The sequence below is a fragment of the Oryzias latipes genome, chromosome 14 (assembly GCF_053564925.1).
Source record: "Oryzias latipes strain Hd-rR chromosome 14, Olatipes_Hd-rR_3.1".
Lineage (NCBI taxonomy): Eukaryota > Metazoa > Chordata > Actinopteri > Beloniformes > Adrianichthyidae > Oryzias > Oryzias latipes.
The window spans coordinates 23240323-23255296 of record NC_136250.1 but is presented as its reverse complement, the minus strand read 5'-3'; the positions used below and the strand labels follow the sequence as shown (position 1 = coordinate 23255296).

At 41.0% G+C, this 14974-nt stretch overlaps 2 protein-coding genes across 3 annotated transcripts in view; both read right to left on the bottom strand.

Annotated features, from left to right (window-relative positions):
* Positions 1-5979, bottom strand: part of ints2 (integrator complex subunit 2) — a 28813-nt gene extending 22834 nt beyond the window's left edge. Inside the window, exons 1-5 of the mRNA XM_023962535.2 lie at positions 5492-5979; positions 4101-4412; positions 3862-4000; positions 1879-1981; positions 1282-1395 (exon numbers count right to left, since the gene is read on the bottom strand). Coding sequence (XP_023818303.1) covers positions 1282-1395; positions 1879-1981; positions 3862-4000; positions 4101-4393 — 649 coding nt within the window. The 5' untranslated portion in view covers positions 4394-4412; positions 5492-5979. The remainder of the gene's footprint in view (positions 1-1281; positions 1396-1878; positions 1982-3861; positions 4001-4100; positions 4413-5491) is intronic.
* Positions 5980-7478: 1499 nt separating this feature from the next.
* Positions 7479-14974, bottom strand: part of med13a (mediator complex subunit 13a) — an 84240-nt gene continuing 76744 nt past the window's right edge. For both annotated transcript variants that reach the window (XM_023962920.2, XM_023962921.2), the window contains exons 23-30: positions 14604-14827; positions 14367-14509; positions 14124-14282; positions 12374-12562; positions 9448-9581; positions 9202-9366; positions 8718-8818; positions 7479-8533 (exon numbers count right to left, since the gene is read on the bottom strand). In XM_023962920.2, coding sequence (XP_023818688.1) covers positions 8401-8533; positions 8718-8818; positions 9202-9366; positions 9448-9581; positions 12374-12562; positions 14124-14282; positions 14367-14509; positions 14604-14827 — 1248 coding nt within the window. In that variant the 3' untranslated portion in view covers positions 7479-8400. The remainder of the gene's footprint in view (positions 8534-8717; positions 8819-9201; positions 9367-9447; positions 9582-12373; positions 12563-14123; positions 14283-14366; positions 14510-14603; positions 14828-14974) is intronic.

Below are 14974 nucleotides of genomic sequence, written 5' to 3'. Positions count from 1 at the left end.
CTTCCCAAATACGGTTTTAGTTTGTTTTTCAGATATTTAGCGTTGGGCTACTAATTTAGCAATCTGAGCAGCTGCTTAAAGTCACGTGACGGATCAAGACAGATGGATGTGGTGAACAGAATCCGGTAGTTTTCCAAAATAAAACTTCCCTCAGTTTCAGAAAATAAGCAAACATAAATAATCAGAGTTAGTGTATACATTTTGTTTTCACGTCTGCAGACCGGTACCAAATGGCCAACGGCCCGGTACCTGTACTGACGTCACTGTTTGATCCTTCCATGACGGCTCTTCCTATCATCGTGAAGCAGAATTCACCAAGAGTTGGATTGTTCACCCACTAATAGGGAACGTGAGCTTGGTTCAGTAGACTGTCGTGAGACAGGTTATTTTTTTAGAACATAGACGGAGTTGTTTCGGTTTTCCTGCTAAAAAACGCCCCTTGAGAAGAGGGGGACACACGGAACAGCTCGTTAGCGTTGCATGATAGCATTTAGCATTGTAGCATCAGTGTCTAAAGACACCGCTGTCTCCAAATCAACTTTTTTATTAAACGCTCTGTTGCTGCTGTAAATCCTGGTAAAGGTCGTCCCATTTTCGCTTCATCAGTTTAATCTGAAGGCTACATACTCCCAACAACAAAGAGAGCAGGGAGCTGGACAAATAAAATCTCAATTTTCCCAAACATAAAAAGTCCAAATCAACAAATTCTAATTAATCGTCCAGCCCTAATAAAGGCTGCGATTTGGATCAAATTATTTTGTATCTCAGGAAACATGCTATTTTAATTCATTTTACTTTCCCTCAGCCGTCAGGCTAAATATAAAAAGCTGTAATTGAAACGTTTCTCATCTTTATATTGATGGTTTTTATTTCTTACAATTTTATTTCACTTAAAAAGAAAAAAAAAGCCGTCTCTGCTTGGTTTCAGCTGGCGCTTAAAACGACTGGCCTTGATGCTTCTGGAAAGAACAGTTTGACCCGCCTCACCCTCTTATATTTTTTAAAGTATTTAAGCCAAACGGAGGCTTTGATTTGGACCGACATGTAACACATACAGTTGCTACTGAATAGCTTTGATCTAATGTGTGAGAAAAAAGGCAGCAGAGCAGAGAAGTGCTCATCTAATTTGTCTTTTGAAGCACTTTCTGTGAGTCAGACATGAAAATGTTCCAAAATAAAGGCGGCAGTTTTTGGTACCATTTTAGAAGCTGAAAGAAACCAGCCAGATACCATCCTAAAGAAGATGTGCTGGAGGGCGGCGTTCCAGGTTAGATGGATTACCTTCATTGAAGCTGTCAGGGACGTTGGCCACCAGCAGACAGAGAAACCAGTCACCATTCCGGACATGAAGCAGAGCCTCTGCTACATCCACGATCGGCAGCAGAGAAGGAAGCTCTGTGACACAAACATGTTTTACACATCTTTACGCGAGCTGTGATCCCGAAAGCAGCAAACAGATGCTTTTCAGCCCAGAGCTATTTCTACACACGATATGCAAGATTCATGGCTGCACAAAGCACCAATACTCATTCAATAAGTGTCTGTTGTTCTTGTTTCATTTAAATAAAGTCTAAAGGGGTCAGGATTTACATGCGATATTGTTCTATTATGTAACAAAAAAGTGAAGGAGTTCACATTATTGGGTCTCTTATTTTGGATAGTGATCAATTTACGCCATGACCAGAGCCACAGACAGATGTAAACAGTTATAATCAGATAACAGATTGCAATGAGCATCTTTTATTGGGGTTTTAATGTCTGTCACTGTGTTGAAATGACAGAATATAACAAATGTATACATAAAAGACTTGCTTTCCAGCCGACTCTACTAAGGCAGCTCCTCCTTAAAGTAAATGGGCACAATTAGAGACCGGGTACCTGCTTGTAAAATACAGAGAACATCCGCCACCTCTTCCAAATAGACGGGGCTTTCAAAAAGTTCAGAAGACTTCAGGAAAAACTCTCCGTTGGAGTCCGCCACCTGGAAAACCACCACAGCAAGGAAATCTATCATTTCAAATATTTCCGCATTACAGAATTAATGAGTGTTTACGGAAAAAAATATGTATTAGTCCCTCAATAAATTCGACAATACTATTCAATATTTTTATAGTTATTATCTTAGTGGTCTCTCCTTAACTGAAACAATTCATTCCACCGTTGTGTTCATTACACAAGACTTGGATTCACCATAAACCTCCATGTGAAATCATGCTCCACATTAATGTTTTTTTTTTTTTATTTAATTTATTTTAATATAGGGGACAGCGCATATTAATAAACATTTCTGTCAATATGCCAGAGTTAGCCAAAGGGCTATTTTTCATCTGCAGTCCCTCAAACATCAAGGAAACTGGGAAAAAAATGAGAACAGATCATTGAGGCTAAATAACAGGAAAAAGACTCTTTTTTCTAACAAAAACATTAAAGCTCATCATGAGATGCTAAACTGTTCTGGAAGGACATTAGCGGAGACACTATGCAGGCCGATGGACCTGCAGGGCGTTTGTCATGGGAATCGTTGGTTCTGTCATGCATTCGTTATCCAAGTCACTAGTTTTGTAGGGTGTTAGTAATATCTGGTCGATCTTTATTTTGATTGTTGGTTCTGCAGTGCAATTGTTATGCAGGCATTCATTAACGGGAAAGTTGGTCCTGTATTATATCAAATTTGTGTTGATTAAACTTCCGATGTAAGATATTTTTTTGAGATAGTTAAAGACTCATTCTGATCAAAATGGTGTTTCTAACTTATTCTTGCAGCATTTTCCTCATGATTAAAGACACGTATAAAGACATTTAAGATTAAATTTACATTTTTGAGTATTTTCTTTGTTCAAATCATTGTGAATCAGGAGCAGACAAAGAAATGCCATTTTAAAAAAAGCGCATTTGTGATGTAGAAAATACACTGGGGGGGCCGCAAGCTTCCTGCTCTGACCTCTTAAGGCCCGTACACACCGGGACGAATATTCGCCAGGCGTTATTCGCCAGCGTTTTTCGCCACGTTTTTTGTGTTCACACCCAGGCGATTTTCGCTGACGATGAGTGGAGTGAACATGCAATTTCCTTCCCTGACATTAGATGGCGCTTAATGTAAAACAGAAATACTCCTGTACACAAGGTGGCGCTGCGCAACTTTACGCTTCTTAAAGTCGCTTTTCACTCAGAAGAAGAGAGCAAGTATTTACACGCTTGTCAGAATCAAACAAAGAAAACATGAATATTTCAAGCACCAGTAGCTCCAACTGGTACTTGGTAAGGGGATATTTTAGAATGTCCGTCATTATTGCTTCGCGGCTGTGTAGACGCTACTTGGCGTCTATCTTCTTCGCTGGTATGTGTGCTCAGCAAGGCAGTTTTGTGTTTGAGCGCCCCCAAGTTGTGTTTTACTGTAACTTCAGAAGCTCCAGACACGTGTGCAAAAGCGCCATTCTCATTGGTCGAGTAGATTTCGACGCAACGCGTCGAAAAAAAAAAACGAACCCGAGGCGTTTTTTTTTTTGACGCTTTAACGCTTGGCGTTTTTTCGCGTCGGTGTGCACACTCTCGTTGGTGCCCTTTGTTTAGTCACGAGGCGTTAAACGTCGGCGAAAATCGCCGGCGAAATTCGTCCCGGTGTGAACAGGCCTTTAACCTCTGCTGGAACTATTTTCTAGAAAACAGTTTTTTTTTTAAAAAAATCTCGGCTAAAAACGGCATAATCATAAATCAAAGACCACTGGGAACTTTTTACAATAGATCAAAAGGTGCTCAGAGACTTTAATAGCAAGACAGAATGTTAATACTGAAAAAAGATTTAGAATAAATCATATAAAGGTTTCCCTTTGATGAAAGAGGAATACAAACAAAAGACTGTACCTTATTCATGATGGCCAGCAGTTCACTCAGGGTCAGTCGCAGTCTTCTGAGAGGATCACTGTGTTCAAACTCGAGGGTCAGGCCGTGCTGAAGCTGTGACACCAGAATGCTCTCTCCATTTGAGCCACCTGCCTTGTGTCTGGAAGAAGAGGCTAAATGTTATATATGTACTGCTAAAACAAAGACAGGTAAATACTAAATTACATGACTAACAAAAACAAAAAAGAAGTCAGCCCTACCTCAGCTGTTGCTCCTTCCTTGCATCCTGCTCTAAAGCGTGAAAGTCCACTGACAGAAGCGCGACGATGGAGTTGACGGCTTCCACTCCAGAAAGCAGGCGCAGGATGAGCTTCTTGTCTTGAGCCCAGGACTCACTCTGATCAGCAGGAGCGCATAAAGCCATCCTCACCAAACACGGGAGCAGCAGCCTCAGCTCCGGGTCACTTAGGGCGGCCAGGCGCACCACGTCCACCTTCTGCATGGCTTCAAAGGCATAGGAGCTGACAAACTGCAGCCCGGCACTGTCCCCCATCTCTTTGTGGGCAAGGACACTGTGGGACAAGGAAAACGAGCTGCAGCACACAGCAAATGACTGAAGCACCAGCTTATTTTCAGAAGACGGAGAGATTTTATTCAGATTTTTGCAGTGTTTTAGTCCAGTACGACTACTAAGCTCCTCAGAGAGGTTGGAGTCAGAGGACGGGCAAACAGACAGGCTATCAAAGAACTGACCAACACCGGTTAGAGGACAAGCTGTGGCTGAGGAGAAGTGACATCACATGGACAAAAATGACTAAATAACAGCGAGACAAACACCCAGGCTTGATCAACCTGTGGTTGGTCTACCTCAAAACACCCTAAGATTTTGAGGTACACAACTGACGATGTATCTCGCATGTGAAACCTAATGAACGTCCAAGAATTTCTGAAGTTAAAGTGGTAAATTTTAGGGATTGTAACATCAAGTCGTTTCAACAACATTGCTCCAGGATCACAGAACGTCCTTCCAAGTACTAACCATTTCTCAGCTGATCGTATAATCTGCATTTCACTTTAAACAAACCTATTAATGATTTTTAAGAGCAACCCAAAACAATAATACCAGACAGACCCTGTGAGAGACAACAGATTTTTTTAAGGGTGGCCGAACCCGACCTCTGCTGAAAACAAACCGAACTGAAAAAAAGTACTAAAACAGAGAACTACTTTAGAATATTATAAAAGTCTGGAAAATCTGAAATAAGTAGGATGAACAGTGAAGAGGGTCCATAGATTGACATGATGTAGCTAACACAAAGATGGGTAGCCAATAATGCCTCTAATTACTAAAAACGTTCACTGACGTAAACTGTTTTAGTAAAACATTAGTGCGTTTTTCTCAGTTTGCGGAAAAAAATCAGAAAAGTTTGATTTGGACGTTTCTAGACACAATAATAAGGCGCTAATTCGGCGATGCTAGTAGCTAGCCGGCATTTGAAACACGTCCAGTTGACTTTAGCATGCTAGTAGCGGCTAACGCGAAGCTAAAAAAAAAAAAAGTCAAAAAAAGACTAGTGGAGTCTCTCAGGGGGTTATTTCCGCTGCAATAATACCTATCACCATTATTTCCTTCCATTATCAGAATTCTTACCTCACTTATGGAAAATATTCAGTTTTTCCCAGAGAAATCCAACCATTGGGGCTTTTAGCTCCCGGACTGAGTTGACTGTGAACGTGACGGGTCCTCCTTCGACAGGAGACTGTCCTGAGGGATGCCGGCGGCTTTGCGACAGCTGCGAGGGTTTACGTCCTCTGTAAACTCCCCAAAAAGCTGTCACAATTATAATAATTGTGACAGAATTGAGTTATTATATAATTGAATTATTGAATTAATAATTATTATTATTAAACCCTATTTCTCTGAGCTCAATTTCACATTTGATTCCCATTTAACCAGATATCCACCAGTGACAAAGTATATCCCAACATGTTGATCTTTTCCTATAAATATATAACAAATAAACAAATAAATATGCGTCCCAATACTCCTTTAGAGAAAGAGGTGATGGAAGGACACAAGTAAAAGTGAAATAAATAGTACACAGTCATCATTAGAAAGTATTAAAAAAAATCCCAACAGTCTTTGTTTTTTGGATCTACCTTGTACTAATTTAGCTACTTCAATCAATCAATCAATCAATCAATCAATCAATCAATCAATCAATCAATCAATCAATCAATCAATCAATCAATCAATCAATCAATCCGTGGAGCAACTATCACCCAAATGTGTTGGACATCAGGTGCTGGACATAAAGACATACATAAACATTGATTGAAAACCATAAAAAGTCATTAACCACAAAAGACTTAAAACAACAACAATCAAAAGATAAATATAAAAAGGCTAGGAAAGGCTCAAGGCTAAAGGTTTGAGAAGAAACTGTATGGATTATTAAAAGATGGAACGGGTAAAAATGATAAACCATAAAAGCTACAAAAAAAAAAGACATTAAATGAGTTACATAAATAATAACTTAAAAAGGCAAGTAAATCATTTACATTTAAATATGTCCACAGATGCAGAAACTCTCAGGTAAATTTTAACACAGATGTGGACTGTGGTCCTGAATAGACCTCGCTGTGAGTCCTGCATCTCATAGATTTGAAATCCACTAAGATATTTAAAAACTAGGAGAATCTTCAAATTAGTCCTAGCCAGTGCAGAGAATAGTTACACAGCAAAAACTTAAAATAAGTCACATTTTTAAACCTCTTTGGCAGAAGAAGAAAAAAAAAAATCCAGTGTTGGTCCTTAGGCAACACCATTCACTGCTGCCCATCTGGGTCTCCCTGTGCCTCGTGTCAGGAAGGGCACCTGACATTTAAACAAACAACAAATCTCTATACCAAACCACTGAAAAGCTGTAGTTACCCATAACAGCACAAGCCGAAAAGTTAAAATACTAACTGCATCTCCATGGATACATTTAAAAAGAAAAAAAAAGGTTATATTTACATTTGATAGTGAAAGAAGAGAAAAAGAATGAAGGTGCACCAAAGTCACAATAGAAAATGTGTGGTTTGATGTGGCTCTCCTGCCATTTTAATTCTGAAGCTGTAAATCAGCTGTAGAAGATCTGGGTCTTGTTTGACAAGCTGTATTTTATTTTGAAGAACCTTGTCACAATTAATTAGCTAAAATTGTTATATCTAGAAAAATATATATTATTGCATTTATTCTTCACTATAACTTAATTATTGTAAACATTTAAAAGCTTCATTTTTTATTAACAAATGGTTTAATGGTCACAAAAACAAAACGGTGAGGTGGGACTTTCCTGTTCTCACTGGGTTTTAGTCGGTAGGAAACCGGACCAAATGGCTTTTAGCCCTAAAGGTTGCAGACCCTCCAGTGTAATCAATTCATTTTTTGATCATAATCTTGTGATATCCAACTCATCGGATCCCTACTGTACGTTTTTTTACATTTGCATCCCTTTGTCTCCCAAATGTTATTCCTGTTGCAGTTAACTTTGTAAAAATCTTTAAAAGAGAAGAAAAGACAAACCTCAGGTCATCCGTGGCAGATGTTTCTTTGCTGGTTAACTTGTGCAAAACACCAAACGACAAAAAAGTGAGTTTGACGCATTTTATTTCCTAAAACAGAAGCCACACCACCAACTGCTGGCATGGCATCCTTATAGAATTATTTTTATATATTGCCATCTGGTTTTTGTGTCTAAATGTGTGGTATAAAATACTATACACAACAATGTACCTCTTTTTTTTCTTCTTCTTTTTTTTAACACAGTGAAGTTCATTGCGGTACAAATCCTTTGTAGCTACAGCTTTGCTGCAAGTCCTTCATGCTCAAATGCATGGAACATAATTCTGCTCTCTAGTTCTTCTGTACATAGTGACAATACAAATATTCCGTCTCCATTATACAAAAAAATAATACTCTAAAAGCATCCTACAGGGACTTTTCATTTGAAAGGACTTTTCCTGGCTGTTTTATTAAGACGATTAGATATATCTTAGACATCTTGACCAATTGCTTTAAAGCAGGAAAGCAATATAAACCTTCCCAATTTTTTTATCTTATATATATATATATATATATATATATATATATATATATAAGAATAAGGAAATACAAGAAATTATACATTTAAAAACTTACAATAAATAAGATAGATTCAGGCATTTCATTTTTGATACCGTTTCATCTAAAGCATTAAAAAGGAATTTCATATCTTGAAACCAAGCATCCATTTTTCTTAACTTGATCAAATATGTCCCTTTTTCTCCAGTAACTTTACAGACTCTCCCCTCCTAAATGCACCCTCGTAGCTACACAAAGGTCTTGAACACATCACAGGGAAAGGACTGCATCAGCCGGTAAAGACACAGGGGAAAGGAGCCGATCCGTCTCCGTACAGGATCCAGCTCTGTACTGCGGAGCTCCTCTCAGCTGGACCTCCTCCCTGGAGCAGCCGCGCCACGCCACGCTCCTCTGGCGTGCCCCACGGCCCACCCCACCCCCCGTGGAACGGGCTACAACATGTTCTTGATGAAGTTGTACATCTGGTTGAGCACCACGAAGTGAAGGGGGAGACATGAGCGTCGGTCCTGCGTCGCCGGGTCACACGTCAGCCAGGAGAGGGCGTTGTACTGCTCCAACACATATCTGTCCAATCACACAAATGAGATATTCTGAGGAGGCAGAGATCAAATCCTTATCTGCAGTAAGTCAATAGAAAAAACTAAACAATGCTGGGATGACTTCAAATTAGCCACAAACTTTCTACAAACAGGAGGGGGATCCCAGTCCTGAGAGCACTTGAGGCTGAGTGTGTTCTGATTGTGTTTACCTGAGAACATCTGAGGTCTGATTAGAGTCAAGGGGGTGGGAGTGTTTACTATGCAGCAGTTCATCTGATTGCACTGAAGACACATGGAGGTGCAAAGAGGCCTGAGAGAGCAGAGCACAGGGAGAGACGTGGTGTCAAAGGCGCCATAATGAAGCTATTAAACTTTTATTTCAGCTCCTCTAACTAAAATGGATCCTCTGATCGCACGGCGGCAGTGAAGCCCTGCCTACAACCAACAAAGATAACCGTCCACCAGCTGAACTGCTGTAGTTTGATTTTAACCAAAGGCTGTCATTTTCTAAACAATTCAATAATAAAACAAAACATTTTACACTAAAGGCGAGTCATTTGATCACCTAATAAAACAATTCAAAGCGCCTTGATAAATGCAGAACATCAACATTTTCACGAAACTTGAGCTCATTTCACAGAGAAACATGCTAATGTGTGTCTAAAATGACACGGATGGAGCAGAAGGAAGCACCTTGAGGAAGAGTGGGCACTGGTTCTGAGCGTGCGGACAGGCCGACCAGAACCAGTCCGGCAGGGGGCCAGCTTTTGCTGTCGAGACGAAGTATCCCAGGGCCAGGGGCTGCTGCAGAAGGTTAGGGACCTCCTCCAGAGACGGCATGTGGTTGGTGTTCGGGCCCTGCGACACAGCGGAGGTCGGCGTGAGTGCGTCTGCGTACGGTAGCGAGTGTGAGCGAGCGCACGGATGCGGCGGCCTCACCTTACTGCCGTCCCCTCCGTGGTGGTAATGAGAGCCGGGGGAGTGCACAGGTGAAGTGGGGGGAGAGATGTTAATGATGTCTGGGTCCACTAACTCGTTCTCAGGATCCAGCAGGTCAAAGATCCCAATAGCGTCTGACCCATCAGAGATAAACAGAACATTCACTCAGTGACACAGCAGCTGATTCAACTTTTTCCTTTAAGTCACACATTTAGGAAAACCTATGTTCTTTTACAAAGTCAAGAAACTCAGGACCCTTAAAGACCCACTCCAATGAAAGTGGTGTTTATGATGTTTTTAGCATTTTTCTGATGATGGAGAACAAAATTGCATTTCAGTCTTTCCTAATTCAAATTAGGGCTGGGCCATAAATCGATTTTATCGCTTCATTCAAACTTGGAGATTTAAAATTTTTAGTCAGGAAAACAGGGATTTTGTTTTCCCAGCATCGTGCTCTCTTGGGCCTGCTGTCCCTTCCAAAGTGCTGACGTAAAAAACAGCAGCCAGCAAAGAGGAGCTGGTTTCAACAGCAACGGTTTCTTCAGTTCCATGGAACTGGTTCGGATTTTTGACTTCAGACTTGATACAACGACCCAAACGCTGCAAAATCTGTTTGAAGGTTGGAGCTACCAAAAGTGGGAGTACGACAAATGTGTTTCAGCACCTGAAACAGAGGCTCTGTGGAGTGTGAGAAGGGTTTCTCTTGATGAGACGCTAAAGCCAGCGGCAGCTCACCAAACACCTGGTGCAGTTTCACAAACATTTGTACAGCTTTGATTCAGTTCAACCTTGAATTCAGATCAACTCCCAAAGGAGTTGTTAGAGTACAGGTTTGTTTAGATTATGTTTAGGCTTTTGTCATTTTTTTTAAGAAAGGAAAGGAAGGAAGAAACCTTTTGACTACAATCAGAAACAAAATTTGGTGTGAAAGATTATTTTAGCCCATATTGCCCAGCCTTAACTCACAACGCTGTGAATCCGGAGCAGAAAAAAAAATGCTGTTTGAAAGAGAGCTTCTTTGTGATGTAGCAAATGTGTTGGGTGGGCATCAGGCTCTCTGCTACGCTCCATCCTGATGCACCCACTTGTTTTCCTCGTTTAAGTTCGATCTAAACTGTAGGGATGGATGGCTCTGATATTGATCGGCGTTTCTGTTGCAGTGATATTGTTAGGTTGAGAAGAGTATGAGGGGCCGGAGAACCCGTGAACAGAGAGCTCATTTGTGGATGATCCGAAAGGGGGTGTGGGGTTTCTCCAAGCCAACATTCCCGCCCGCAACTCAGAAGTTAATTTCTAATGAACTCCTGCCACCTCTGCAGAAACTATGTCCTAGAAAACAATAGAGGTTGTTTGATTTTGGCTTAGAACAGCGCAAGTATAATTCCAAGAACACTTCAAAAATATGTCAAAAGAGGATGAGAGTGGGTCTTTATAGCTAATGAGATGCAGACAGCTTTCAGAAACAAACAATACAGAACGAAAAGGGAAATGCTGGACTAAGGATGCTTTCACACTGTTGTCTGATCCAGTTTGGTTCCTGAAATGGTTTGCTTCACTTAGGCGGGTGTAAATTATTCATCGGACGTCTTCACAAGAGCCTCCGTGAAAACAGATCCAATCAATAGATGGTGGTTGTGTCCGAATTCCCACCCTAACCCCTAATACTAAAAAACGATATAGTGTGCAGCGTTAGAGTTGTCCTCCCCAATTTTTGGTTGTCCTTAGCAAAACCAATATACCAATATTCAACATCAACGAAACCTACTCAGATGTCAGTACTTACATCTTTATTTCTTCTATAGATCTAATATCAACTGCCTCTTATGATGGACATTTAAAAAACTCTTTAAATATTAAAAACAAACATTTTACTAAATATTGAAGCATCTGGTTACACAAACTATTGCTATGTAAATCAAATACTGTTACGGTCAAATAAAAATACTTTATCTTACCCTATAATATATCAGAAAATTGATTACATTAACCAACACTGTAACCTAATGAAAATTTAGAACACTTGTATGGACTGGGACTAGTACAGCATTCCAAATATAAAGTAATATTTATATGTGATGAAAAGTTATAATTTGATATAACATCTATGTCAAATAAACACATGTGTAAATGATACCATGTTTACATTGTGCGTTGCAGTAGCAGTAAAGACTAATATCCCTGATCTTTTAAACCAGACATGCAGGTGCAATGTTGTCATTTTGCGATGTCTTCGGACGTACTCGGTTCGTTCGGAAGTCACGTGACATCGTTCAGTTTTATCTTAAAAAGTCAGACGTCGGTTTCCCAAAAACTTTGAAAAATAGTCGAAAAATCCCAAAATGATGAATAAAAGACCAGGTTGTCACACGGACAACCATCAGGTTCATTTTTGGTTGTCCTCCGTGAAATCTGGTCGTCTTGGACAACAAGATAACCGCTTATTTCGAACGCTGGTGCGGGTCTATGTGGTGCCCTGGGTTTTAAAAGCTATTCGGACTCCATGCTCACTACTTTTTATTTTTAAACGGTGAAAATGATGTCATCCTTTCATGAAGTGAAAATCTAATTGCGACAATCATTTATGAATCCACTGTCTTCTGAAGATAAAAACGTTGATGGCTTATTCAAAAAATATACATTTTAATACAGTTTTTTGGGCAAAAGTTGTTCTGACGCAATGCATTGTGGTCTACATTCGCCGATCTAATGAGCATCGATGTACACTAGTTTTTTGCAGAGACTTCTGGGAAATTTCTAGGGAACTGCAAAACGGCGAACGCACCGTATCCCTTGTGCTATCTTGATAGCACAAGGGATATAGTGCACTACGTAGTGGGTTAGGAGGGGAATTGGGACACAGCCACAATGACCTACTGAGGCCTGACTTGGTGTGCTCTAGAGTGAAAGGTGCAGCAGCGCCACTGACCGTTGGTGCCGTTGAGAATGTCGATGTTGGTGTCGATGTTGGTGTAACTGGAGCTTGTGATTTGGACGAAGGCGGAGGTGGGAAACACCAGGATGTGGGTGCAGGAGGTGTCCTGAGGGGTGCTGAGCTGCGACGTCTGCATGTTCAAGGTGGTGCTTCGGCCAAACACAGACCCAGTCGACACAGAATCTGACAAAAGAGGCAGCAGGTCAAGAAACAACAACCTCAACACGTTTAACAAACCTCCAACAACGTCATTAGGTCAAAGACGGAAAGAGAAAGGTCTTAATTGTTCATATTTTAGTAGTTCATATTGGGGATGTTTTTTCCCGCCAATCCGATTCAGAGTTATTTTATTTGGAGTTTCTGCCAATGCAAAATAAACAAGAAAAAAATTGAATAGACAGATTCGGACTATTTCATTCACCTTTGTGTCTCACTTTACACTTTAACAGATCACTTCTGTGAAGTCGCTTTAACAATCAAGTAAAAACACCCCAAACATAAACTAAAACAAACTACTACTGGGAGTCATATCACCATTAGAAAGGAAAAACATTTCTTTCAAAATCATTAATGTAGCATAAATATGATGATGAGTATAGACATGGAACCAGTTATTTATTTTGGTTGTTGAGAGATTATTGATTTAAAATCACTATTTTCTGCAGTTTGCAGATGGTCCATTGGCAACTGTCTCACTTCTGTTTAATTCTTATTAAAAAGAATACTAGTTAAAAAAATATCTTATTTTTTTTTAGCCTTTGATGGTAGTTATTTGCATCAGCAGTGGTGAAGAAGGCCCAGCAGTGGGTCTACTCCCTGAGGGTACTGAGAAGGGAGAACATGAGCACCCAGCTGCTGGTGACCTTCTACCGCTCTAGCATAGAGTTTACTAACATACACTAACGGTGTGGTTCTACAGCAGCACAGAGGAAGAGGATGAAGAGGGTTGTTAGGACAGCTGGGTGAATCATTGGCTGCTCTCTGCCCAACATTTACCACTTTCGTTGCCTAAATAAAGCTCATAGGATCGCTGCAGACAGATTCCATCCTGGACACCACCTCTTGAACCTGTTGCCCTCTGGGAGGCGATACAGGTCAATATGAACAAAAACAAACAGGCTAGGGGGCAGCTTTAATCAAAGAGCTGTCTTAGTCCTGAATGCGGATAGAAAATAGAACTGTATTTCTAACAGTTTTACATATTTGTTGTTTGCTACCTCTTATATATGTTATTTTCTTTTTTGTCTCTTTGCACAAGGGAGATTCTGCTATATTTTGTTGTATTCAGTACAATGACAATAAAGCTATTCTATTGTATTCTATTCTATAAACAGTCAATGAGATCTCTCCAGTTTATGCTAATTTAATAAGTATAGAAACAAACTGCAGAAGTTAAAGGCTTGAAACGACAGAACAAGATAAGCGTATGACCTCAGCCGAGGAAGTGTGACTGTGTGACAATCCCTCACTCGTTTCCTAAAGCAACTCATTGATCAGGCTCCCCATCAGTCATTGAAATCAATGGGAATCTGAGAGGCAATGCTCTGCCAGCAAATGCTACAAGATCTTTGCCGCCATCAATCTGGGCTGGACGGGAGACGCACTTTGTGACACACGGTGGCCACCAATCATTCCACAGCGACACATCGGTGCTGCTTTTCTGTGTGGGCTTGTGTCACTCAGGCAGGAGAGCCACATTAAAACGGAGTGTATTTGCAGTCGTCATCATTGGCACGCGCCGTACCTGGCATGATGACAAACGATCCCTGCGGCTCCATGGCAACCAAGCACACACTGAGGATGCTGGGAGTGTCTGAGGCAGAGATTCCACACATGCGACACATTTCCTTCAGGCGTCGACTGAGCGACTGCAGACTTCTTCTGCTCAGCAGAATACTCCAGTCTAGAAAAGGAGACATAAGGGCTTAAGAAATACAATAAAAAGATATGATTGACATGAATGTTCTGCTGTTTTAGTCTTGGCCACCTTTTAACTCTCCGTGCCCTATCCTCCCCAGTCGGCCGATCACCACTCTCCAGGGAAGAGATGTCATCTGCACCAGTCCCAAGCACCATTCCCAGAGCTTCTGCAGCCCGAGAAGCCGACCTGAGCCCTTTTTCCTCCTTGCCCTGCAGAACACAAAGCCGGATTCACACCACTGGAATAAAAGCAACTGTTTTCCCCCTCCATAAGGTTCAATGGCTGTAGTGTGAGTCATTCTACCTGTTGGGGACATCTATGTTGATGATGCAGGTCTCCAGTAGTTCCCCATACAGGTCAGTGCATGTGGCCAGGAGCCACCGCTGGTCATGGGACAAACAGTACGCCACAAACAGCACGTTGTACTTCTGCGATGCCTCACCGAAGGTCTCCCCGAGCTCTGTCTGCTTGTCCTTGACGGGTGCGAGGATGAACGGAGGCGTATACAGACGCAGACGCTCAGGTCGCTGCAGGTAAAGCAAAGACCAGCCCCAATCAACGTTCGATCCACATCCCTAAGCTGAACTGCTTGATAAACCACAATCTATAATTTGCATTGTTATTATTTTTCTCTCAGAATTTGTTGGAGGAATTACGAAAGCTTAATCCTGATC